General features: G+C 44.0%; 1 protein-coding gene across 2 annotated transcripts in view; it reads left to right on the top strand.

Annotated features, from left to right (window-relative positions):
• LOC146830894 (fibrocystin-L-like) overlaps positions 1-26,275 on the top strand; it is a 1,907,335-nt gene that overhangs the window by 248,847 nt on the left and 1,632,213 nt on the right. For both annotated transcript variants that reach the window (XM_085605084.1, XM_085605082.1), the window contains exon 3: positions 11,961-12,044. In XM_085605084.1, coding sequence (XP_085461210.1) covers positions 11,961-12,044 — 84 coding nt within the window. The remainder of the gene's footprint in view (positions 1-11,960; positions 12,045-26,275) is intronic.

Here is a 26,275-nt window from a genome sequence, read left to right as displayed (position 1 = left end):
TTGATCCCTTTTAAACTTCAATTTTCTAGCATAGCGCCGGATAGATCCCCCCCAAGCACCAGCCCGCCCTTGGCAAAAACTGGACACGGCAGTATGGATCCACGAATTAGCCTCCACTACACCTGAGCTCGACCCAGATCCCTCCCTAGCAGATGTCCAACTCCGCTCCTGGATTGAGCAATCCCTCGACGTAGTCCTCCCCGTCAAACCTCTCCCCAGTAAAAAGGGAACCTTCAAATCTCCCTGGTTCACCCCGGAACTACACAAACTCAGAAAAAGATGTAAAAAGCTCGAGCGCCTCTGGAGAAAGGACTGGGCTAACAAAAGCAAAACTGAATACAGGTCTGCCGTGAAGGATTACAAAACTTGCATAAAAAACACCCAGGCAACTTTTTTCGAGGGAAAAATATTAGCTGCAGCTAACTCCGCCAAAGAAACCTATCGCATCGTCCGTCTTCTGACGAAAACTCCGGAACCACTGCCCATACCAGACCCATCTGGCACTAGATGCAACCAGCTCGCTGAGTTTTTTTCAACAAAAATCAACAACATTTTAAAAACCCTCCCCACCCACACCATCCCCTTACACCCTCCGACTCCTCCCACCTGCCCGGAGGCCCCATGTCTCGAAGCATTCTCCCAGGTGTCCACAGAATCGTTCTTGACCATCCTTCATACAGTGAAGAGTGGAGCTCCCACAGACCCGGCCCCTATGAGCAAATTAAAATTGGTTGCTTCCACGATTCCCTCCCCCTTCACCAAACTCATTAATGCATCTTTTGCACAAGGCACCGTCCCAACCAACTGGAAAAACGCCACAGTCCGCGCACTTCTCAAAAAGCCCCACCTCGATCCCGCTGACCTGTCTAACTTTAGACCTATCTCACTCCTCCCGGCCATCAGCAAAGTGGCCGAGAAAATTGTCAATCAGTAATTATCCCTCTTCTTAGAATCCTACAACCTGCTCCGCCAATCCCAGACAGGGTTCAGACCAGGACAGGGTACGGAAACCGCACTCCTAGCCGTGGTCGAAGAGGCAAGATCCATCCTAGATGCGGGAGGATCAGTGGCAGTGATCCTCCTGGACTTGAGCGCCGCCTTCGACACGGTGGATCATGCCATCCTTATCCACCGTATTAGCATGGCAGGAATCTCCGGTACCGCCCTGTCTTGGATCCAATCCTTCCTAGAAGGCAGAACCTTCCAGGTGACCGACGGCTCAGTTAACTCCAGAGCTCTCCCCCTCCAGTGTGGGGTCCCCCAGGGCTCCTCCCTGAGCCCCACACTCTTTAACGTGTACATGTCTCCCCTCGAAGATATCGTAACCCCATTCGGCATAAAAACTGTTATGTACGCCGACGATACCCAGCTGGTCGTCTCTCTAAACCAGTCGACCAAATGTCTGGATAACTTGTCATCTTGCCTCCAGAATATATCCCAATGGATGTGTGACTCTCGTTTGAAACTAAACGGAGAGAAATCTGAGATCCTTCTGCTGGGGGACCCATGCAGACTCCCCCCATCCCTCTCTTGGCCATCCTGCATGGGAGCACCCCCCTCCCCTAAGTCCGAAGTCAAGAGCCTGGGTATCTGGTTGGACCAGGACCTCAACTTTAAAGTCCAGGCCAGAAAAACAGCCGGCACGTGCTTTGGCGTCATTCAGATAGCTCGAAAAATCCTCCACCTAATCCCCTTTCAGTCCAGGAAACTGTTAATACAGGGGCTAGTTAACTCTAGACTGGACTACGGAAATGCCCTATATCTAGGTGCTCCCTCATCAGTCATCAACAGACTGCAATGTGCCCAAAACGCCGCTGCCAGACTCCTGACTGGGACCAAATCTAGATGCTCTGCCAAACCGGCCCTCAGATCACTACACTGGCTCCCGATCAAGGAAAGGATCACCTTTAACACCCTCTGCATCTCACACAAAATACTTCAAGGCAGAGGCCCTCCCATTCTGAGATCTCTCGTCAAACCACATCACTCCAACAGACAGCTCAGATCAGACTCCCTTTCCTTGGCCAGTGTCCCCAGAATAAGGAAGGCTCGCTCAGGGGGTCGACTGTTCTCATATAATGCTCCAAAGCTGTGGAATTCCCTCCCACTCCCCATTCGAAGAGAACACAACCTACTGGCCTTCCATAGGCAATTAAAGACCTGGCTCTTCGCATAAAACCCTCCATATAGCTCCCCCTCTCTGAATGCTACAGGTTGACCGACAGCGCTGGGACGCCCCAGGGTAGCTACGCGCTTTACAAATCTGAAATCAAATCAAATCAAATGTGGAAAGTCACAGAACTTGATTTTGTGGTAGCTGAGTGGGTCAGGATTCGTAAACCTGGAATGTTGGAAAATGGGGTTTCCAAGTTTGGTAAGCCTTAACTGGTGATCAGAGTAAATCATAGCAGTGTAGTCACAAAGGATGGTAAGGTTTGGAATGTCAAGTGAGTGGCTAAGAATGAGGGTGGCCTACGAACACAGTCACAGTTTGACAGGAATGGGCAAGATGTGTCTATTGTGTCCAGGATTAAACATGAAGCATGCTCTAGGTAGAGGACTCAAAATGTTATTGAATGTGTATACTATTTGTTCTTATTAAGTTATTTATAAGGTTTTGGTCATACGAATCACTTGTATATAGTTTTTATTATTTGTTTCTTTGTCCTTCTCCTTTTATGTTTATTAAGGAGGGAGATGTGTTATATTGTGTGTTTCTCGCTTTGAGTTTTAGTGTTTACATTCATTTGCTGCATGTGCCATTTATGCATTTAACTGTGTCTGTTCCAGAATCCTGGGACAGAGTAGTTATGCTGCCTAGCTGACAGGATGTACTGTGCCGTCTTCTATAAAATATATTCTTTATCTTCCTTATGTTGTAATATTTTGGAGTTTAATAGCCTCATTTCTTGCCCTAACATAGTTAGCTCAGTATTCCACAGGAACTCATCACTACTGTAGTACAGTTGTAATAGGTCACCTTTACTATAGGGTAGACCTTAAGGTCTGGTATTTAGATATACGTGCAGGCAGCTCTTGGGTTGGAGAGAGGCTCACAACTTCCTCTTTACCTAAGAAATAGATAGTACCTGTAACACTTCTGGTAAATATCATATCTCTCTATTTACCTTTGAAAAAATCACATACCGTCTTGCCCTGTCTAATCATCAGAAATACAGTCATATCACGGGAGATGATTATAATTTTGGGATATATGCACTTGTATCAGAAATATGGCTAACGTCTAACTTACTAATGTTCCTTTGATTTTCCATGAGTATCCTACTGTTAGTATGATTTATTATCAGATATCATGTCTTCTGTAATATAGTCTCAGCTCCAAGTTGTCTCCAATGTGTGCTGAATTTTGATTGCGCTTAGCATTTACATGGACTCTAAGTTGGAACAGATCATGCTGTTTTTTTCAGGGCTACTTGTGTCTGATGTTTTTCTATGCACAACTGTTTTATTAATTTGTTTAAGGTTTGTGTACCATGTACACAGATAATTTACTCTATATTTATTGTTACTTACTATCATCTGCATATCTTAAGTCCTGGCAGGTCTTCTTTATCAGTCTCAACCACATCTCCCGCATTCTGACCATGATTTCCCCCACGCACCACATCTCTTACAGACGTTCCCTGGTGGGAAGGGGCCATTACTCTCCTCTGGGACTCCCTGGAGCTCATGGGGGCCCCCAAAGTTGTTTTTTCTCTCCCCGTCCTTTTCCCTCTGAACCCTTTTCTAGTGGGATATCTGACCCTTCACTGTGTTACCTACAACTGACGAAGGCTTGTTTAGAGTCCCCTACATCAAGATGTACATCAGCAACCCAGAAATATTTCCATTGTCCTCTTGGACGTTGTTTCTCTGAACACCAAGGGGTTGAACCACCCTCTTAAAAGAACAAAAATCTTAGACTGTTGCAAGGCGCCTGCAGGAGACTTGATACTCCTTCAAGAGACCACGATAGGCTTCAAGGATGCCCTGCTAATGAGGAAAGGGTTGGTCTCAGATGTGACATGCTCTGAAGAAAACGGGAAGAGAAATGGGGTTGTTACCCTTTTATCAAAGAAATCTGAACTAATCATAATCGCATCAGAGCACAACACCAATGGAAGGCTACATAATGGAGCTGATGACCTGTACGTTATGAATGTTTATGTTCCCAATGTAGACAACCCAGGTTTCTGGCGTACACTTAATAAAAATTTAGCAAACATCCTGCAAAGCTTCAAAACATAAGTAGGGGTAGATTTTAACCTCCCATTGGATCCCATTTTGAATCAGCATTCAACGTTCAAACAGAAGAGAAGTCACAGGTCACATAAACAGTTGTTTAACCTGTGATCCTCACATCACCTGCTAAATGCCTGAAAATTACACAATCCTAAGGGTAGCAACTTTACATTCTTCTCCTCCCCTCATTCCAGCTTCTCCCTTATTGACTGTCTCTTTGTAGACGCCTGACTTCTAAAATCCACTTCGGATACTAAAATTCATCCACTTGTTCTGATCATGCTGCAATCGCGATGTCCATTCTTAGTCTTGCTGATAATGGTGGGAGACAAACTTGGCTCCTAAACACTAAGGAGCAGATTTACTACTTCTGGCGCATCTCTGCTAATCAGCAGGGATGCGTCAGAAGAGTTGCGACACATCTGCCCACCCGTGCGCCACCACTGATGGTCCGCATTTACAATGTGGCGCACGGTGGCGCACGCATGGGCAGATGCGTGTCGCATCCCCCCCCGCAGAAAGGCGGCGCATTGCTGGAGTTGTGTCGCAAGCGCAACGCAGCTCCAGCAAGGCTCGGGGTGCCCCTATCACTAACATGCTGCGTCAATCCTTACGCCTGCTTCAAGCAGGCGCAGGGTTTTGACGCAGCATGGCCGTAAAAGTGACTGAGTGAAATCTTGTAGATTTCACTCAGCCACTTTTCGGAGGCATTCCTGCGCCAGAACGCCCCCCCCCTGTGCAGGAACGTCCACATGTGGCGCAGGGCTTTACAACGTGATGCATCTCCCTAGATGCGTCACGTTGTAAATAGCCCGCAGAATGGTGCTGGCTTTGCACCGCTGCTGCGTCACAAAAGTGACGCAAGGGCGACGCAAATCTGGCATAAGGGGCTTGTAAATTTGCCCCCATAAACCTCGAGAATGAAGCTGACATTGCAGACCTTACAATGAAATTGACATTTTCTTTAGAGAACACAAACATTCTGGAAAATCCCTGATAATAATAATGGATGCGTTTAAATGAGCTATATGAGAGCAAATCATTAAACGAATGTCCAGGAAAAACAGTGAAATTAGGAAAACTCTTCAATCTCTGGGGGATGAAATTAAAAGTAAAGAGGAATTGTTTAGGCTTTCTAATATTAAATCCTTACTTCAGGACATCATACAGTTGAAATACACTTTCAATTCCATATTTAGTAAAAGAGCCTACTTTGGTATTCATGCCCAAAAATCCCAACAACTTTTGCTATGCAGCAGAGCCAGTTAACAACTTGCCTCCACCATTAAATTCAACAACCTCAATACCCAAATTGCTCACATTAAGGACCAGGATCGCTCTCAAAAATTCCACAACAAAGAGATTTTTTAGCTCTTTAAAGAATTTTACAGGAAACTATATACTCTACAATTGTCATGTGATGAAACAAAATGCTCTCCCTTCAAATTCAGTCTCTGACGAAGAAAGGTCAAGCTTGAACAAACCAATAAATATAGATGAGATTGTTAAAGCAATAAAGGCCATCTGTTCAGGGAAGACGCCCAGCCCAGATGGCTTCTCTATTGCTTTTTTATAAAAACGTATACATCTTCGAACATCAAGCACATCAAAAAGACATTTTAACACTGTGCTCTGTATGGCAAGATTTCTGGCATGGCCGCTGAGGCCACCATAGTGCTCAATCCCCAAAGAGGGCAAAGATCATTTGAATCCAAAACATTTTTGGCCCATTTTCCTCCTAAATTTGGAAGCTAATAGGCTAGAAAGATGCATACCCAAACCTATCCATAGCTCCCAAATGGGTTTTGTCAAAGGGAGCCTTGGGAGAGATAATATTCACACATTCTGTCATAAAAAAAGCTCATGTTTCCTCATTGCCGACTGGCAAAATTGCTCTTGATGCTGAAAAGACATTTGACAAAGTTTCTTGACCTTTTCTACATGCAGTCCTTGAATCTTATAACTTGGGTGACTATTTCTTTAATAAGGTTCAGGCGCGTAACGCGAATCCCAAAGCAAACATTAGGATTAATACACCTCCTCATTCCTCATATTTACATGAAGGTACAGGACAAAGAGGTCCTCTCTCACCCTTTTTTTTAACTTACTATGGATTCCTTACTTAAATTACTTAATGAGCTTATGGGAATCAAGTATCTCTGATTTGAGGTCAATACATATAAAACAGAAGCATACATGGATGACATTCTTATGTTTTCAGAAGATGTTGTAGTGGTGCTGTTAGACCTATTCCTGACCTTTTCATTTGAAGTCATCCTCTCAGAGTGGAAATCTTTCAACCATTTATCACATCACACATGGTGGGCATGAGTTTCATATCTGTGAGTAGCGCACACGTTACAACTTAAGAATCAAACTGCACCCCCAATCTCTAGCATGGTATGGTGATCCCTGGATAAATACATTGAACTATGTATTCAAATTCAAGGACTTGTAACACAACCCATAACTGGCTCTTAACTTTAAATTTTCTTAACCATGTCTATAAATCAGATATCCCACTTCCCCTTCCTTCTTCCTGCCCTCCTCCTCCAAAACCTCTTTTCATGTTTGACATTTCTTGGTTATTTAGGCAATACTAATGATGACATATTCCTTCGAACAGAATTTACTTTTTTAATTCCACTCATACATGTTACAATACCTTTTGTGCCTGTAGTTTGCATACTCATCTAGATATACAGCAAAGTGTTGTTTAGAATTCAGTCCTTCAGGGCCTGGAATGTTCTCTCTCTCATATTGCTAAGGAGAAGTTCCCATATATTCAACAATCATCTTTATGGGAACTACTGTATGTAAACCAATGGCATTTCATGTGTAATCTGCACATCATATTGATTGATTGTATCACAATGCCATCTGATTGTATGCCTTTTATCTTAAATTAATTTTAAAAAATTAGCATATTGAATAGAATAAAAAATAGAGATTCACTGAAAAAACAAAGGTTACAGGGATGTTATTATAGTTAACAATTATAATTAAAAAAACAACAGAAATTCACTAAAAAAACAAAGATTATATAGATATTATGGTTAGAGAATAACATTAAAAAAATAGAAATTCACTGAAAAAAACTAAAGGTTCCAAGGTTGTTATAGTTAGGAAAGAACATTACAAACATAGAAATGCACAGGAAAAAAACAAAGGTTACAGGGATGTTATAGTTAGGCTCACATTTCACTCAGAAATTCAGCAGTTATATTTACCTTAGGTATACAATGCACTGCTTATTATCTTGCATATTACATTATACATGACATGGTCAGTGACATCACTGATGGCATTACTGATGACATCATCCCCAGAAACACTCAAACATCCACTCACTCACTCACTCACACAACCACTCATACACCCATTCACAGATCCATACAAGTACTCAGACAATCACTCACTCAGTCATAGAGCCTCTCACTCACTCGGCTCATTCACTCATACAGCCCCTTACACAACCACTCATTCACCCATACAGTCTCTCAACATACCCACTTACTCACCCATACAACAATACTCCCTCTCACACACCCATACAACCACTTATATACCCATTCAAACATCCATACAACCATTCACACACCCTCTCACACACCCATACAGCCACTCACAGAGCCACTCACCCATGCAGCCACTGGTACACCTGCTCACTCATGCATACAGCCACTCACCCGCACAGCTATTCACACACCCACTTATTCACCCATACAGCCACTGACACACCCATACAGTCAATCAAACACCCACTCATATACAGATATATGCAGTCACACAGCCACTCACATAATATGTTATGTAGTAGTACAGAAAGTATACTAATTTAACATTTTAGTACCTTAGTATAAATTTTCAACCCTCATAAACGCTTAGAAGACACTCACATTCACTGGATGATGTCACGAGTGATGTCTTGATTGATGTCATTTGAGATGTCATCAGTGATGTAACTAACCATGTCATAAGTGATGCAATATGTGGGGTCATATAAAGTAGTGTAAGTTATAGTTAGCTCAGGTAATTATAACTGCTGAATTTCTATGTTTTGTATGAGTGAAATGTGAGCCGAACTATAACGTCACTGTAACCTTTGTTTTTTTCAGTGAATATATATATATTTGTATATATTTCAAAGTCAGCAATAGTGTCTCTTTAGTTTTTGTAAAAGTTCAGATTCCATTTCACAAAGTGTTTGTTTAATTTCTTTATAAGTTTGGTGTTGCATGAAATTTGCACTGGCTTAGTACATGTTACAACATTTTATTAGGTCACATTTCATGCAGATCAATGTCATTCAAGAGGGTTGGCTGTAGGAGAGTTTGATCACAGGCCCTGTTCCAAAATCTAATGTGCTTGACCAAAGCCTGTGTACAGAGAGGGCTTGGCTGCACTGGATGCAGGAGTGAACACTGGTGGTTAGTTCCTTCCTGGTTTGACTGCAGAGCCTATACACATGCCATGCAGCTGGGTCTGATGGCCTAATGGACTAATGCATCCACTGTTCAACGTCATGGTTACAGGTTCAAATCCTGGCATGTTCACTCAGCCTTTCATCCATCTGAGGTCGATAAAATGAGTACCGTTGAGTAACAATAAACATGTGTTATTCAGTGCCAAGAAGCCCACAGGTGAACATGTGCTTTAGAAACACACATGTTGTTTTACAGTGATCCCATGTGCAGTGGGTGTTGGCTACAAAGTAGATTGAGTGAAGGGGCCGGCTGAAGATTTTTCTTAACATATGCCATATTGTCACCTCTGGTTGTGCATGGTCAATGGATATGTACAGCTGGGTTTAGCCATACTGGAGGTTTGGCACAATGTCTGGACTGATACACAATCTGAGGGGAGCGCTGTGGGGATTGGATTTCTACCCTCTGATGCAGGGAGTTAGTTATTTGCATTAACATTGAATTAGTAAGCCAGTTGGAATGCAGCCCTAACAGAAACCCGTGACCAATACTGTGCAGACAGGATTTCCAGGTTACTATCAGTCCTTCTAGATAAGTTCAGGGACACAGTGGCAATCCACACATTATTTACTTTATGAAAAACCCACTCAAATAATATCACTTACAAACATAGATATGTTAACAAAAATATTTATTTCAAAGTCCTCAGTCTACTGCATAAAAATTGTATGGTAACCAGAAAAAATCAAAATAAAACATGTACATCCTAACACCCTAAAGCTATTTGTAGGCAGTGTGCTAAACCTCAGCCAAAGCATTAAACAACCTAATCTGTCTTACAAGTTTTGTAGGATAGATCTCACAGCCATACCTTTGTACAGACGGCTGCAGCTTTCCTAATTGAACTTGACTGGCAAAGACCAATGTGTGCTTTTGGTAAAGTACACTTTGTGCAGGGTTTATGAAATCAACTCTCCGACTGAGAGCAGGGGGCTCGGCAATCTGGCGTGACTTGTGGTGATAACTCTGGACCAAAGTCCTTTCCTAATCAATGGTCAAATCCATCGATGCACGTGGCTGCCCACGCTCACTAATCATGTTCTATTGCATTTAGTGCATATTATTCCTCACATTCATTTTAGATGCAAGGAGGCAAAGTAAAATAGTGCTAAATGCAGAATTACACTCCTTGCATAATTCTGCATGATATTGCAGAATTTTGGGGTACTTTTGCGTGATAAGGCTGTACGGAATTTCAAGAGTTATGCCCATCCTTATTTTTATGCCATTTGACCACTGACTTTATCTCATATTCACAAAATAAAACAGGGTTTGGAGACACTAAGGGCCCAATTACGAGTTTGGTGGTCCGAGAACCGCCTGACTCATGGATGCGCGGTGGTGGTGGTCCAGCCACTGCAGCACTGGTGGTCCGATCACCCCATTATGACTGAGGCGGTCAGACTGCCATGAGACCACTGCCACCACCAGGGAAATACCATTCCTTGGAGCTGGCCGGGAAGTCCTGAGGCCACAATATGCTTGGCAGGACCACCTGGTCCCGCTAAGCATATTATGAGCTTCCTCTTCACCGCTGTCATGGAGGTACTTACTTCATGTACACCGTGGTGGAGAAGAAACAAAGGGGACCGTGCAGGGCCCCCTGTGCCTGCTCCAAATTTGGATGCACACAGGGGGCACAACAAGTGCCCACTGTGTGCATGCACACTAGTTCCTGCATGGCATGGACTTTCGAGTACATGCCGTGTAGGATCCTTGTGTTACGTTCAAATTGCGGTGCCTTTTTTTAATGGTAGAACCATCTTGGAAAGAGGCACCACAGCAGGAATCGCCACACTGCCCGCCCGACCACTTTTAAGTTGCAATCTGGTGGGCGGGTGGAGGCACCTCTTGGCGGTACGGGGAGCGCCAGTATAGCACTGAGTGAGGCTATACGGTAATGGCTGTGCCCATTAACATACTAAAAACTCAAATTACAGAGTTGATGGCCATGATGATATCAGTATTTTTGCATGTGCCCTAAGAACTTCGCACTTTCTATTAAAAATAAAGAAAAGCTAACAGCAAGCATGGAATGAAACCAGACTAACAGAGTTAGCATGGTCACAGTGTTCACAGCAGGCCATAAGGTGCAACCATCATTTCAGTGAATGCCAAGGGTAGCAAGGGTTGGTCCCTAATGTATTTGGCGGGAGACATGGATCCAGGGTCTGTCCATATGCAAAGCCTCTTGTCCAACCTCCACTGTGCATGACCAGGGCCATAAACAAAGGAATTTCACCATACAGTGGTTTGGACTCAGGACCTCACCACATTTGCAGTGGCATGCTTGCAAGCCACAGGGATTAGCCTCATGGTCGGTTATGCTCAGGCCCTGTGTTCGAACTCACTACGCATGGATGAAGGCATACACAGTGGTGGTTGCGCAGAGAGTGCTTTGAATGGTGGAAAAAATATATAGGAATTGGCTGTGCTATATCCTTAAAAAAAATCACTGAAAAGCATTGCTAAGGGTAAGTAATGGTTTCTTTTGGTCATAAGATCTTAACGTGTTTAAAATGCGTCAGAAACTACGAAACCAAAAACCCCTCTGAAATCAGATACTGCCTCCTGTGATAGGAGTGTTTCCATTTGCATAGTAGAAGCCGTCCCTGGGAGACAGATTGTACCTTGTGAATGTGGGCACTCATAAGGTGAGGGAAGCGAATAATGATTCAGGGGATCGCCACAGGCTGTCACTATGCCATTCATTGAATACCAACCTTATTTTTAATTTACCCCCTGTCTCTTGTGTTCTATGGATGTGAAACAGGATGGAGGCATGCTGTCCCACGCAGGCCTACGCCCTGCATTTGTAGATTTGTTGAGATATGGAAAAAGAATAATGTCTCGTGAATGTTAATTTGCGGGGATTTGGGTAATTTTCCTGCATGATCATCTTCTGCTGTAACTCATTGGTACATACATTGAAATTCAAAAGAAGACATGGTCACAAAAAACATCAACTGCCTTGAAACATGAACCTTTATCCTTTGGGCCTGTATTATATAAGGCAAATGCTATTATATATTGGAATCAGAATTGTCCAAAAGTGTGAGTCTTCATTAAAGTAGACAGGCACATGCATTGTTTTCCTCCTGTTTGTATCTTTCTAGTTCTCATATTTATTTCTAGCTGTAGATCATATTTACATATTTAGTACAATCATACTATTTCCTTGGTATGATGTTACTTCTATAAACCTCATATACCAATTTCTTCTCTTTGCAGCTGTGCAGAGTGCTGTAATCACAGATATCCAACCCAGGTATGGGGGCAGGAATGGAGCTGTGCAAATCACCATCTCAGGAGAGGGTGAGCTATGACAAACACCAGCCATTTTATCTGATTAATAATCCTGTGGTTCAACCAATAAGATGTTCATGAATTTCTTGTCAAATCATTGCAGTTGATCAACAGATGGCGCACAGTATTAAACTGCCTACAAGTGTATTTTGCCAGGTCATTTCCCCAATCCTTGCAGTTGAAAGGAAAATCTGACAATATTCAAGAAGAGATTCCAAGTATTCTCTATAAACCAGGACACTAGGTACTTTCTGTGCCCTGGAAAGTTGGCCTCCTATCATCTTTGACTCAAGAATCACCTAGCTAAGCAGCCACGGCTTAGCTCAAAGGAGGTAGTGTCTAGTGAGAGGCTTGTTACAGGATACCACAATTATCAACATTGAATTAAAGATGTAATGAATATCCTAGATTGTTATTTTTTTATAAAAACAGCACCACTTTCATGAAAACTTTAAATATTGAAATACATGTTCTAAGAAATAAATATCCAAACAGAGAATCAGGCAAGTCAACAACGCAAAGTAACATCACACAAGAAATACATTAGCAACACTAGGCACTTTCATTACACGCTATATATACCCTTTGCAATCTCTAACTGATCATGAACTCTGAGCTGTTCATACTTATGTAAGGTTAATGTTAGAAATGGGGTTTCTGGTTGGCTACGGTATGCTCCGAACCCACCAGTCTAGTAAGGGCAAGTCATATATACACCAAGATAACCTGTGCTCACCCTCTTGTAGCTTGGCACAGAGAAGGCAGGCTTATTATCAGAGTCATAGCGTAAAGCGTTTGAGCAATACACTCACACAGAAACACAATGAATACACCACAAAAGAGACTACACACAGAGGTATATAAAAATATTACATTATCAAAAATACTTTGCAAGTAATGGGGAGGCACAAACTATAGAATCACGCAGGGAGACCTCATTCGGTCCCCAGCATTCAGAGGACCAAATTAAGCAAATATAGGAAAGCGAGGGTGTTGGTGAACCTGGGATTCCAGCTATCCTTGTAGTGACCCAATTTGTTGCTGGTACATGCCTCACAAATGGCTACACTCAAATGCCATTGTAAAGAGTTAATTTTAGGTAGAAGGTGGAGGTTTCTACCCCTTAATACAGAAATAATTCAGAAGGGTAAAATCCTTATTGTTTGGTTTCTTGATTTTATTTTTCTTTGTTACACCTGGTTACATTGAGAAAAGAAACAGAAAAACAGCTGACACGTGTTTCGCCCGATGGCCGATTGGCCAAGGGCTTTTTCAAGGCTGAGTGTTAACCATAAGTGTGCGAGAGACATATATCATAATTAAGGACCCCGGTTTTCCGTTTAATACAGACAGAAAACTTTTTTCTTTGTCTGTATTTATTTATAAAAACAGAAAAATACTGACAAACTAAATGCTTCTGCTGCCCCTGTGCTCCTCTGGAAAATCCGTGTCTGAGGCACACAGGGGCTGCAGAAAGAAATATGAAACCGCTGCAGTCAAACTGCCACTCCGGAGAAGGGTGAACAAGTGCAGTGGGGAACTCCACGTCTGCAGAACAATAGGTTTCAATATTCAGTGCTTCATTTTTTAGGCAAACCAAAATTACAATGTAAAACATTTAGGAAACGCAAAAAATGACCCTTTGAAAATATATGCCTTAACCAGCATTTATGCACAAAGTATCTGCTCTCTACCATGAAGTGATTGTGCAGACCATTAAAGGGCTAGTTCTGCCTCATTAAAAGACCTATGACTCTTGCCCTCTGTCTTGATAGAAAGTCTTGATAGAAAGTCTGGCAGAGGGGGGGCTTAGCAATTATTTACAAGGACCAGCTAAAGGTCCAGGTCAGGGCTATTGAAAATATGCATGCAGAAGCACTACACTTTAGCATATTTCTAAAAGACACTAACATCGCCCATGGGTTACTGGTGTATAGACCTCCTGGACCGAGGGCCATGTTTTTGGAGGCCCTCCAAATGCATCTAGAGTCCTGTACTGAGTATGAGGCCTACACGATCCTTGGGGATTTTAATCTCCATCTGGAGGCCGTTAATAACTCGGATACTACGAGACTTCTGGATGGCTTGGAGGCTTATGGACTACCCCAATTGGTGACAGCCCCAACTCATGACGGGGGCCACACCCTGGATGGTCTCTTTTCCAGCCACCCAGACCTGGTACATCTTAGGGTCGAATCCCTCCCATGGACCGACCACAGGGCAGTGTTCTTCAAGATTGGGCTAAAGTCAAGGGCAAGAAGTGATCCCCACATGCCTAACAAGATCCTTTACAGGAGATGGAGTAGGGTTGCCCAAGTGCCCCTGATGGAAGCACTGGGTAGCCCTCCTCCTATCTCGGAGGATAATAATGATACAGCTGTTGCCCAGCTCACCAACTGGATTGGGGACGCTATTAATCAGGTTGCCCCTCTCCTGTCAGCTACCCAGAACAGGCGTCCTCCGGGTGCCCCCTGGTATGGTCCGGAGTTGAAAGCCCTGAAGGTAGAGTGTAGACGGCGGGAACGGCTTTGGAGAACTGACTATAACAAGGACCACAAGTTGGCCTACAATCTGGCCCTGCATAACTACAAGCGGGCCATCTGGAAATCTAAGCAGGACTACTTTTCCCGTAAAATCTCCCAGGCTGGGAATTCCTCTAAAGAACTGTTTAAAACGGTAGTCTTTCTGTCAAGTCTGCAGCAGACTAATCAGTTCAGTCCGGATCAATCAATCAATCAATCAAAGAAATTTATAGAGCGCACTACCTACCCGTAGGGTCTCGAGGCGCTTGGGGGGGGGGGGGTGCCGCTACTGCTCGAACAGCCAGGTCTTGATCAGTCCTTCTGCAACCAACTAGCTACCTTTTTTCACACCAAGGTGGCTACCATCTACAATGACTTATTAAACACTTTGGGATCCCCCACCTTGGATCTTCAGCAGGTGCCGCTCACATGTAGGCTGACTAATTTTGATCCTTTAACCAGCAGGGAGGTTCTGACTCTATTAGACTCCATAAAGTCTGGTGCTGCTTCCGATCCATGTCCCCCTCATATCATCCACTTGGTGGCGGACAGGATAGTGCCATGTCTTATGATCCTAATTCACCAGGTTCTAGCAGTAGGTACCTATCCATTCACCTGGAAATCAGCATGTGTTAAACCCCTTGTCAAGAAGGCCTCACTGGACCCCTATGAACTCAAAAATGATCGCCCCATCTCTGGCCTCCCTTTGATGGCTAAAGTCATTGAGAAGGCCATTAACCAAAGTCTGATGGGGTATCTTGACAAGAATGCCCTGCTGGACAGCTCCCAGCACGGCTTCCGGCCCAGGCACTCTACGGAATCTGCCCTAATAACGGCAGCCGAGGGGATTCGGACGTCAGTAGACGAAGGGGGACGAGCTATTCTCGTCCTCCTGGATCTGTCTGCTGCGTTCGATACCGTGAACCATCAGGTGCTGATTCAGCGTCTTAGGGAGGTCGGATTGTAGGCCGAGCCTTGACTCTGCTTTCTTCCTTTTTGGAAGACAGAAAGCAATGTTTAAATTGGGCCGGTCTACATTCAGACAGTTTTGCTTTGCCTTGCGGTGTCCCCCAAGGCTCTGCTCTTTCCCCGACCCTTTTCAACATCTATGTTAGACCTCTGGCGAGTCTGGTCAGGAAACATGGCTTCATGCTGGTATCCTATGCTGATGACTCACAGATTGTGATATCTGCTGTTGAGCATCCTGATCGAATTGCGGCCAAATTCCACGCGTGCCTCTCTGATGTGATGAAGTGGATGCATCTGAGCTTCTTAAAAATCAATACTGAAAAGACGGAAGTGATGGAATTTGGGAAAGGTCCCTCAGTCTGGAATTCCCTCTGGTGGCCATCGATGGCAGGGCAATGCCCCCTCCCGGTCACCAAGGTCAGGAACTTGGGGGTGGTGTTTGACCAAAAGCTAAATATGTCAGCTCAGGTCAACAGCCTAACATCTTCCTGTTTCCTTCTGCTTAAAAACGTTGCGGAAGATTTTTCCATACATACCCTCGTCGTTACAAAAGACTGTGATGGCCGCACTTTTCATGTCCAGATTGGACTATTGCAACGCCATGTTTCTGGGCACTGACAAATTTCAGGTCAGAAAGCTCCAATCCTTGCAGAATGCCGCGGTTCGGGTAATTCTTAACTTACCCAGGGGTTGTTCCACCTCAGTGGGAAGGAATTCCCTCCACTGGCTCCCGGTTCAAGAAAGGATCGAATTCAAAGCACTTTGCCTGGTGCATCTGGCTCGTTTTGGCGGGGGCGCGAATGATGGGACCGATAGGTTTCCACCGTACATTCCGCCCCGTGCTTTGCGGTTGGCCAATCTTGGCCTTATCCGTATTCCTAGATACAAACTTGCTAGATGGGGCGGCCGCTCCTTCGCCATCTGTGCAGCCAGGCTGTGGAACCAACTGCCTGGGGAGTTGCGACTCCAACCTGGCTATGCCCTCTTCAGAAAAAAGCTGAAACATCACCTATTCCAGGCCCAACTTTAATTCACTTTCCTGCATATCACACACACCACAGCGCCAAGACACCATTCGGTATTTGAGCGCTTTAAAAGCCTTTTTATACTTATACTTATAGATAGCTGCAGCCCTATGACTTTTAAATTTCGGTAGCTCTTGCTGCACCAGTGTTCACATCCAGTTCCCTGTGTAACTTGAAGGTGACCCATATTTATTTGGTGAAAAGGCCCCATCATCGGGGTGCTCACGCAAAAACTACATACAGCAGCAGCCCGCTTACACAAAGACAGGATTCAAAATCAAGCAAACAGATACCCCCAAAAGGTTTGTTCATGTTTGGGTCATCAGCAAGTAGTCTGCGTTCTAATGGTTGGAGTGAGGACCTCCCAAAGTCTAGGCCCTGGAAAAGACTCTCTGAAAGTTTATGCCTTCAAGCAGACACTCTGAGATGGTTAATAGAATGCACGTAAGGTAAGGAGTAATGTTTTGACTTTTTGCCAGACAGCTGCGCAAACGAGACCTAATAAATAACACTAATTCATGCATCTTTTCTTAGAGGACAGGCAAAACATGTGTTCCCAATATGTAAAGCGTACTTAGCATGGGCGCCAATTTGAAAAATAGTTACAAGAACCTATAACAACGAAGTGCAAGTGGGCATGTCTATTGAAATAAATGTGGAAAAATACTAGCTGCAACGTCTTCTTTTGCTTACTACAAAAATAAATGTGGATACATACTGATAAAGTGACCAAAAGATAAATATGGATAAATACAGACGGAAATGTTAAAAAAATAAATACCATAAAACCGGGAGCCCTAATCATAATATCCCACATAATCACATATATAACATATCTACATTATAATACAGGCATGCTTTCAAGAGGTAAAGCAGCCTAATGACATTCTGGTTCTGGACATGGTTCCATGCACAGTATGAAAAAGTCATCATAAATACAGTATGCAAAATGATGGGCCAGGTTGGCAGAGAGCCACACACAAATGTATGAAGGTCATAATGCCAGAAAAATAAAGCAGTAATATCCCATATATAACACATAAAATAGTAAGACATGCTTTCAAAAGGTAATACAGCCTTTAAAGATCCTGGTAATGGCCGTTGTTCCATGCACATCATAAGTCAAGGGGAAAAGGGCTTACCAAGAATAGTTGAGAATGTTCATGAAAGCTGACAGTAACTGTAAAAAAAGGGGACGTATGTCAGAGGCACTGATTCAAGACGTAGTGGCTAACATAGCCTCATCAAGCAAAAAGGAAAAGCCAGAAATTGTAATAACTCCAAGACGGGATAGCATGAAATCACTAAGAAGGCAAAGCCCACAAACCGCGTGCGAAATTCAAATGTTGCAATAATTGAAGAGGAACCGGGGACTATTAACAAGCCATGTGTAATCTGCGTATGTAGTTTTAAGCAAATAATTGAAAGGGACCGGGGACTAATAAAAAGCCACATGTAACCAGCGTATGTAGTTTTTTTTATTTCAAAGTACTTTATTGAAATTTTTCCAAGGGCAGACATAAGGCTTGAAACAGGGTTAGCATAAAATATGTAGTCAAAGTTTATAAAAATACGGGGCATATCATCAAGGCCCCGCAATAAAATTATCGCCGCTTTAGCGTCCGTTTTCGGGCGAAAAGCGGCGATAATTTTATCGCACTATCAGCATGGACACGCTAACGCGTGTTCCCATGCCTCAGCGCCGGTTTCCCTAATGCCCATCTTTGCATCGCCAATGAGATGCAAAGTGGGCATGGATTTCCAGCGATAATCGCACATTTAGCAGCTATCGCTTGGATTTTTATCGCTTTGGAGATAAGCGCCGCTGATAGCGCGCTATCTCAGCGATAAAATCCAGCGATAGCCGGCGATAATTATCCTCGCGCTAAGCGCGCTTAGCGACAATTATCGCCGGCTGTTGCTAATAGGCCCCTACATTCGTAACGTGAAGGTAATATGCCTTTATGGGTAATGTGGGTAATATGAGTCTAACCCAAGTGATCAGTAAAAGGAGAAAAAGGAAAGAGACAAATAAAGAAAAGAAAAGGGGGAAGAAAAGAGAAGAGAAGGGAAGGCTGAACGACAGCAAATATATTTTAGTTCTATGTATATGTTGGCACAAGAGCAGTCCGAGATTGCTCGTTCTAAACATACATCAGCAGCCTAGTACAGACAGCAATGGTTAAACACAGTTAAAAGCAATTAAGTAGGGGAAATGTAGTTTTAAGCAAATTATTGAAAGGGACAGGGGTCTAATAAAAAGCCACGTGTAACCAGCGTATGCAGTTTTAAGTGAAGGACAAAGCACCAAAACGTGAGGGAAATAGCTCAAGGATGAGTCACAGGCGCTCATGGGCCAATCAGGATAGTAAAAGAGGAGAAAAATTTCAAGTGAAATGCAAAACGAAAATAGCAGGCCGTCTAATCACGCACTCTCAGAACCAAGATCAAGATGGGCTAAAACACTCACCGATAAGTTGCGATGTCTAACTCGATCCCTGCGCTCCTGAAGAATGAGGTAACCGCGAGGTCGAGTCAGGCTGTAATAAATGGCCTCTGACTCGGCGTCAAGCATGTGATCATCCATGGCAATCCGTTCGGAAGCCATAAAAGAAATACTGGAATGCTCGCTCAAGTGAGGGTTACCACTTGGAAATGTTCAAAGTACATAAAGCGACAGGGCTGAAGTAAAACAGCCATAGGTGATCGTTAAAAAGGAAAGAAAAAAGTGAAAGGTGTAATTGAAATCAGTGGGAGCCTGCACCAAGGACATGGAAGGGTACCTAATGCCAAACTATAACAAGCATTTGCAATGCAATAGGTCTCGCATTAGCAAAACTTTGAGCTACTGGCATTGTAAATGACAAACCTTTTACATACGTGTTGGTTTTGAAAACAGATAAATAAAAGGCATTGCCATTTACAGTGCTAATAGCTTTTGATGTTGGTTATGTAAACTGCTGGTGTGTCAGATCCTAAAAGTACAGAGCTAGTTCATGAATTCAACTTTGGAAGAGATTCTGGGGCAGATTTATGAGCCCCTTGCGCCACTTTTGCGTCACTTTTCCCATGTTAAAAGTGACGCAAAAGTGGCGCAAGTGGCTCATAAATCTGCCCCTCTATTTCTAAATATATGACTTAGAAGCCAATATAATTGGGGAAAATGGCTGCGAGATGCAGCTTTCAGCCTTGTTTTTAAACATAAATCGTCTGCAGGAGTGGAGCGCTTGTCAAATTCCCTTGAGGTGTTTGAGGCTCTCGCAAAGCTCGCTACAGTTTAGAGCTCGTAATACACAGTTCTTAATTTCGTGCTGTGAAGTAGAGATGGGGAGAAAAGGTGCTGTGAGGAGGAGAAACGAAGAGGTGGAGGGAACATTGAGTTAGTGGAACACCAGGAAAATTGAGACTTGGAGACCGGACAAGCCAGTTGAACAGGAGGAGGAAGGAAAATAAAAGGTGAAATTAAAAAAAAGCAGAAAGGGAATTCACAGAAACTAGAGCCAGAGGTCAGTGGCAAGATGCGGAGAAAATGCGGGGGAGGAGCTAAAGGTAAACTGATTTGGAGGGGAAAATAAGTGGAAAAGATAGGATGAATTCTTAGAGAGTGATGTCTGAGCTTGGTTACGGAACAGATTGCTTGGAAAATACAATTTATTTCAGTACTGGTATTTTTCACCTTTTAACGACGTTTAAACTGCAGGAAAGCAAGGCTGAGGAACGGGAGGGGGTCGAGGGTCCTTATAACGTCAATGGCTGTGACCCATGGCTTGGAAATTTGTGTGAGGCTGCCAACTACAATACACGGGCTTATGTGGTCACTCTGGCGGATGGAGCTCGGCCTGCCCTGCGAGGCTGAGCCCCATCCATATCCCGAATTAAAAAGGCAGCCTGCCTCTCTCAGGGCGTGCAGACCTATCTTGAAAGATAAGAAAGAAAAGTTTCCCTACCATTAATAAAGCGAATGGGTGAAGGGAGCTTTAAAGCCCGTAATCTTCAAAGAAGGTAATGACACAAGGCAAAAGACAGCAGTTTTTCACAAAGATAGACGGCAGCCCCACCGGGCTGGTGCCAGGAGTTCTGGTGCGGGTCGATGAATGTAAACTCAGCAGCCACGCACCCCCTGACTCTTACTGGAGCTAAACACAGCAATTAAATAGATTGGTTGTACTAGTCTTTAGCGTGTCAGACGCTACTTGAGTGTGCATGCTTACAGCCTCCACTCAAGCCGCTGTCATGTTGGGTGTGGGTAAACATGGGACCATATTAAACAAGCAGCATGCTACTAACTCGATGGAACTCCTACGGCCATGGTGAGCATGGGCAGTGGATTACACGCTAAAGGCGAGGGCAGTGGCAGCTGCTCTAAGCATGCAGGACTCCCATAGGGCCAGTCAAAGCCATGGTGAGTACAAGCAGCAAGTCACGTGCGTGGATTAGCGCAGCTTGGAAGAGTGTGTCATGCCAGGTCCAATGAAAAGCCACCGCACACACAAAATAAAAATTAACAATGAAAAGCCACCGCGCACATGAAATAAAAATTAATAAAAAATGTAACAAGCAGCATGCGCTGCCCGCCCCTCGCACACACCAGCTTCTGTAACAGCCTTGCGCATGCGCCGCTGCCATATTTACGTCAAGCACAGTTGCGCGACACAAAAAAAAAGTGCGATCTGGCGGATGAAAACTGTAGTTAGTGGCCTATGCGATACCTAAAAAAGTGGTAAAATAGATAGGGTGAAAACAAAAAAGGTCAAATGAGATGACACAGAGAAGAATAACAGAAAAAAGGAGAAAGTCAAATCAAAGAAGGATAATTAAAGAAAGGATATAAGTCCATAAGCACTAAAAGACCAATGGACTCAGGGGAACAAGACAATCCTGTGTAAGGATTAGGGGATGGTCATGCAGACAATACCTAATACATGTTCATCACTGTTAGACCTGGCACCTTGGCGTGGGTCTCCCTTCCATTTTTTCATTGTGCCTCATATATTTTTGCTGGTGTTAGTTGCTCAGGACACTGTGCCACTGCTGTCCAGTGCCACAGTGCAAGTGCCCCCTATTGTAAATTCATGTATGATTTGTGCTACCATGATTGGCTGGTTTGGTTTACTTGTCAGACCCTAGTACAGTGCACCAGGAGTGCCCGGGGCTTGTAATCCAAATACTGCTGGTGGGCTTGCAGCACTGGTTGTGCCACCCACAGAAGCAGCTTGTAAACATGTGTCTAAGGTCTGCCATTGCAGAGCCTGCATGCATTCTGGTACTGTAATGCTGACTGGGCAAGTGCACCCACTTGCCAGTCCCTAAACCTTCCCTTTTCTTCATATCAGACACCCCTATGGTAGGCCCAAGGGCAGGGTGCATTGTAAGGATAAGGTAGGACATGCCCTGGTGTGTGTGGCATGTTCTAAATAGTGAATTACAGCCATTTTCGTTTTTCACTATTGCAAGACTACCTGTTCTCAATAGGCCAGAATGGTCAGTTTGGTTATTTCATCTTATAATCCTAACTGACTCAGAGAACATGGTAGAAATTCGAATTTAGTATGCCTGAACTCATGATGATAACATACATCTTTTAGTGAAGTTGGTTTTAACATTCTGTGTTTGAAAATGCCACTTTTAGAAAGTAGGCATGTTCTTGTCTAACCATTCAAACCTGCCTCTACTAGGCTATGTATTCCTTTGTCTGGTTTCTGTGAGTAACAGAGCTGGGGAATTCCAGGAGACAGGGTGAGGTGCCGCAGTGGTGAATAGAGAGATCTGCATCTAGATGGGTGGGAGGAGTTGCACCTGGGACCTGAATAGGGCTCTGCCTTCCCTCCACAATGCTGGGGAGCGGCTGATGTATCTGCCCTGCACAGTGAATGAAGAGAAGGAATCCTGTCAACAAAGTGCTCCAGGGCTGTACTTGCCTTCCACAATGCTGGCTCCACCTCCTGTGGGGCGTCTAATGTTTCTGCCCTGCACTGTGAAAGGAAAGGAGAAGTCTGGTAAACAGAGTGCTCAGGAACTTGTTTGGACTGCGCAAAGGCCCCTCTGACCTCAGAGGACAAAGGATTTTTGAGTATAAATATTGGGACCCTGATCCCAAGAATTTAGATCAGTTTGGGAAAACAAGAAGAACCTCTGCTGAGGGAGGAACCAGAAGAAGCTGGGGAGGAAACTATCCCTGAAACTGGGGGATTGGCCTGCAGTGGTTGCCTCACTGCCAAAGAGAGGAGAAAGGAACTTTGTGTGTGCTCAACTTGTGAAGGATCTCCAAGGGCTTGAAAAAGAGCTTGCCTCCTGCTGAAGTCTCAGGAACAACAGACTTCACCCCTCAGCTCCCCAGAGTTTTTTGGAAGTGCCTGCTGCTGTTGATGGGCCTTCTGAGGGACTGCGTGTCGCAAGGAGCTGGAAGCGTGACTCAGGAAGGAGAAGCGTGCCGCCGTCGGAGCTGTTGTCGTGGCATCTTGTAAAATGTGTCGCCGCTGCAGCATCGCATCAAGTGGAAGCGTCTCGCATCATCCAGGAAGTGTCTCGCTACGCCGAAGAAGCGTGTCGCCATCGCAGCCATCGTAGCTGACGCATTGCACCGCATCAAGAGAAGCGCCTCGCATCCACGGAGAAGCGTGCTGTCATCGGAGCTGCTGTTGTCTCATCGCGTAAAGGGGTGTCGCCGCTGCAACATCGCATCGAGTGGAAGCGTCTCACAAACATCGGAGAAGAGTGTCGCTGCCAAGGCCGCTGTCGTCGCATCGTGTAAAGTGTGCCGCCGCTGCAGCTGAAGCATCGAGCCGAGTCTTCTCGCAACATCGGAGAAGCGTACCGCATCTGGAAGATCTTCACGTCTTTATTTCTTTGAACCAAAATCTTCAACGCATCAACGTCGTTGCAACACTTTTGTTGCCCTGCGTGTCGCATCTAAAAGGTACATTGACTTAAAGTGTCGCATCTAAGAACTTAAGAGAACTAAGTTAAATTCTACCATCTAAAGTAACAGTATTGTGTGTTTTTGTCGTTTAATGGTCTTGTGGTAAATCTATATAAAGAATACTTATTTTTTATATAAAACCTGTGTGGTGTCCATTTGTAGTGTTGTCACTTGGTTACTGTATGTGTTCACAAATGCTTTACACACTGCCTCTGAGATAAGCCTGTCTGCTCGTGTCAAGCTACCAAGGGGGTTAGCAGGGGTTATTTTAGGAGTGTACCCCCTTACCCTGACAAGAGGCGAGGGTCCCTATTTGTCACAAGTGCATACCTGTGCCAACTAGGGACCCCCAAGTCTAACAATCACGGAAGCAAAATACAACTGTACAATGTTAGGAAAAGGTAAGGGTCACAAATACAAAAGAAATAAATTAAGAGCTAGATGTTAAAACTCAGCTGGAGGTATGTGTGACTCTGGGATGCTGCCGGCTCTCCGGGGCGCACCTTGGACAGGAAGACCTAGGTCGGGGTACAAAGGATGATGGAAAAGTCAAGGTAGAGTCTCACAACAGAGATTAAATAATGTGTGGGTCTTAAATGGTTAGATTTGGTGAGAACAAATATTTCACATGCTATCCCAGAAAGGGATTATTTTGACTAAAGTGAGACATGCATATACAGATAGGAGCAAAGCTCTGGTATGTTATCATGCAAGTCACGATACGGCGATTGGAGGATTCAATAGAGCCAGTAATGCATCTCAGCATTTATTTGAGTTTTTAATGGCAAACCTATGTCGCTGATAATGTCTGTTCATGTTAAATGGTTCTTAAATTAAGTGTGTAATTTTATTAATTTTTGCTTTGTCAATTTGATACTACTGTTGTAATTCTTGTCCTCACATGCATTGTTACATTTTTTCATGTTTATGCTTAAGTGGTTCCTAACTGCAGTATCAAACCCTTCACTTTCGGTGCCATTTTTTCCGCCCGACCGACGCTCCCTGGTCCTCCCGGGGTCCCTTGTTAGACCCTGTCAACGTCGGTCTAGTCTTCTTTCTCTCCCCCGTGACTCGCGTCACCTGACATGCCGGCACGGCACTTATTGCCATTTTCCTATTTCCCTTGCTCCCAGATGCTTCATTCGTCTCACGCCAGGCTACCACACAGAGGTTTTGTTCCTCTGCTTCAGCCTCAGAGATATTGATGCACTACCTTGCGACTCCGTTTCTGGATTTCCTCCATTACCCATTGTAACTCTAGTAAGTGACAGCCCACACCTGGAACTACGCTATTAATAATCAATTGACCTCACTTGCTTTGATACGGCCCCTCATTAATGCCTCCTTTTACTCCTCCCTACCATTCAGACTCTCCCTGAACGCCAGGCTTACCTTCACATTTCGTGGTTCATTTGACACCCCTCTGAAGTATTATGATGTGGCTCCTAATCAATTTGGGTAATTACATATGCACGCTTACAGCGCTTGCCATTTTACTGCCTTCTACACAGATTGAGGCGCCCTAATTACCTATTGCAATCCCTTTTCAGAGTACATGCGGACTTCTGACGCCTCGCTGGTTTCACTATACCCTGAATTGTTCTTTTTCGGACCCTTGACTCTTCCCTGGTCTAGTCAAGATAATTACGACTCACCTGGACCCTCGTCTCCTTCACTTCATTCTTGGGCCGCTCAGTTGCTTATATATTCTCCTTTCCCTTCTCCCCCTATACAGCACTACTTTCAAACTAATGACCATTGTCTTGATGATGACCTGAAATCAATCTTGTTGAAACACCGTCGACTACCCAGCATAGAACATGGGCGCTGTTGTGGTCAATTTATTTATCTATAGTGAATCCTAAACATAAACATTGTATATATTTTTTGTGATTTTGACCACATTCCTCTTACCCCTTGGCACCGTTCACGCTGTTCTCTTCACCCTTGTGTCACTGCACCGCTCACTATGACTAGGACACCCAGTGCTCACTTTGTGTATTATGGTCATTGTATTTTCAATTGTACTGTAACCTGTTCACTCTACCATCTTCATTGTGGTCTCCATTCCTTTGTTCCCCGCTCCCATTGTGATTTATATCACTGTTTTTTACTGTCCTGTTTTAATGACTACCAGTTGAGACTTTGTTTGTTGCATCCTTTACCCGGTCTCAGCTGGGTTAACGTGTCCTACTCCTGTAATTGTTTCTTTAAAAGCAATTAGAAGCCACTCCTAGCCATAACATCCTCCTCAAATGAGCAATAATGCAGATAAAATCTTTAGGAAGATTTATAGCTGTGGTGTCTATTCACATAAAACTTGATTTAACTTACAGGAGATGTTTGTGTGTCGATCAACATATCTTTTAATTGGTTGCTTCAATTTAATTGATAATTATTTATTCTGTCAAACATTTTTCACATCCAATATGTAATTGCCCCAAAGCCTAATGCCCAGTCACGGCCTGTGCAGGTAAGAGCGGTGGGGCAGTGGGGCCGGGTGAGGGGGTATTCATCAGACAAGGACAAGGGAAAATGTATTATTTATTTAATGTTTCCCTTGTGGTCATCTGTCGAATTCCCCCAACCTGGCTTCACCACTCTTACCTGCTTGGGCAGCGGCTGCTAAGGCCGGTAGATCCACTTCTTGATCAGTACTCTCCTTTGTGACCTTACGGTCATGGCTATGTATTTAGCTCTGCAGTCGAACAGTGTTAATATAGGGTGAATTAACATTCCCTGTTTCGGTTTCTCTTCATATATAATACACACTCTCTTTTTTTCCATTGAATGATTTTAAATACT

Source organism: Triturus cristatus, chromosome 5_1 (genome assembly GCF_964204655.1).
Source record: "Triturus cristatus chromosome 5_1, aTriCri1.1, whole genome shotgun sequence".
Lineage (NCBI taxonomy): Eukaryota > Metazoa > Chordata > Amphibia > Caudata > Salamandridae > Triturus > Triturus cristatus.
Note: the sequence above shows the minus strand (reverse complement) of the source record. Positions and strands in the feature narration are given on the sequence as shown.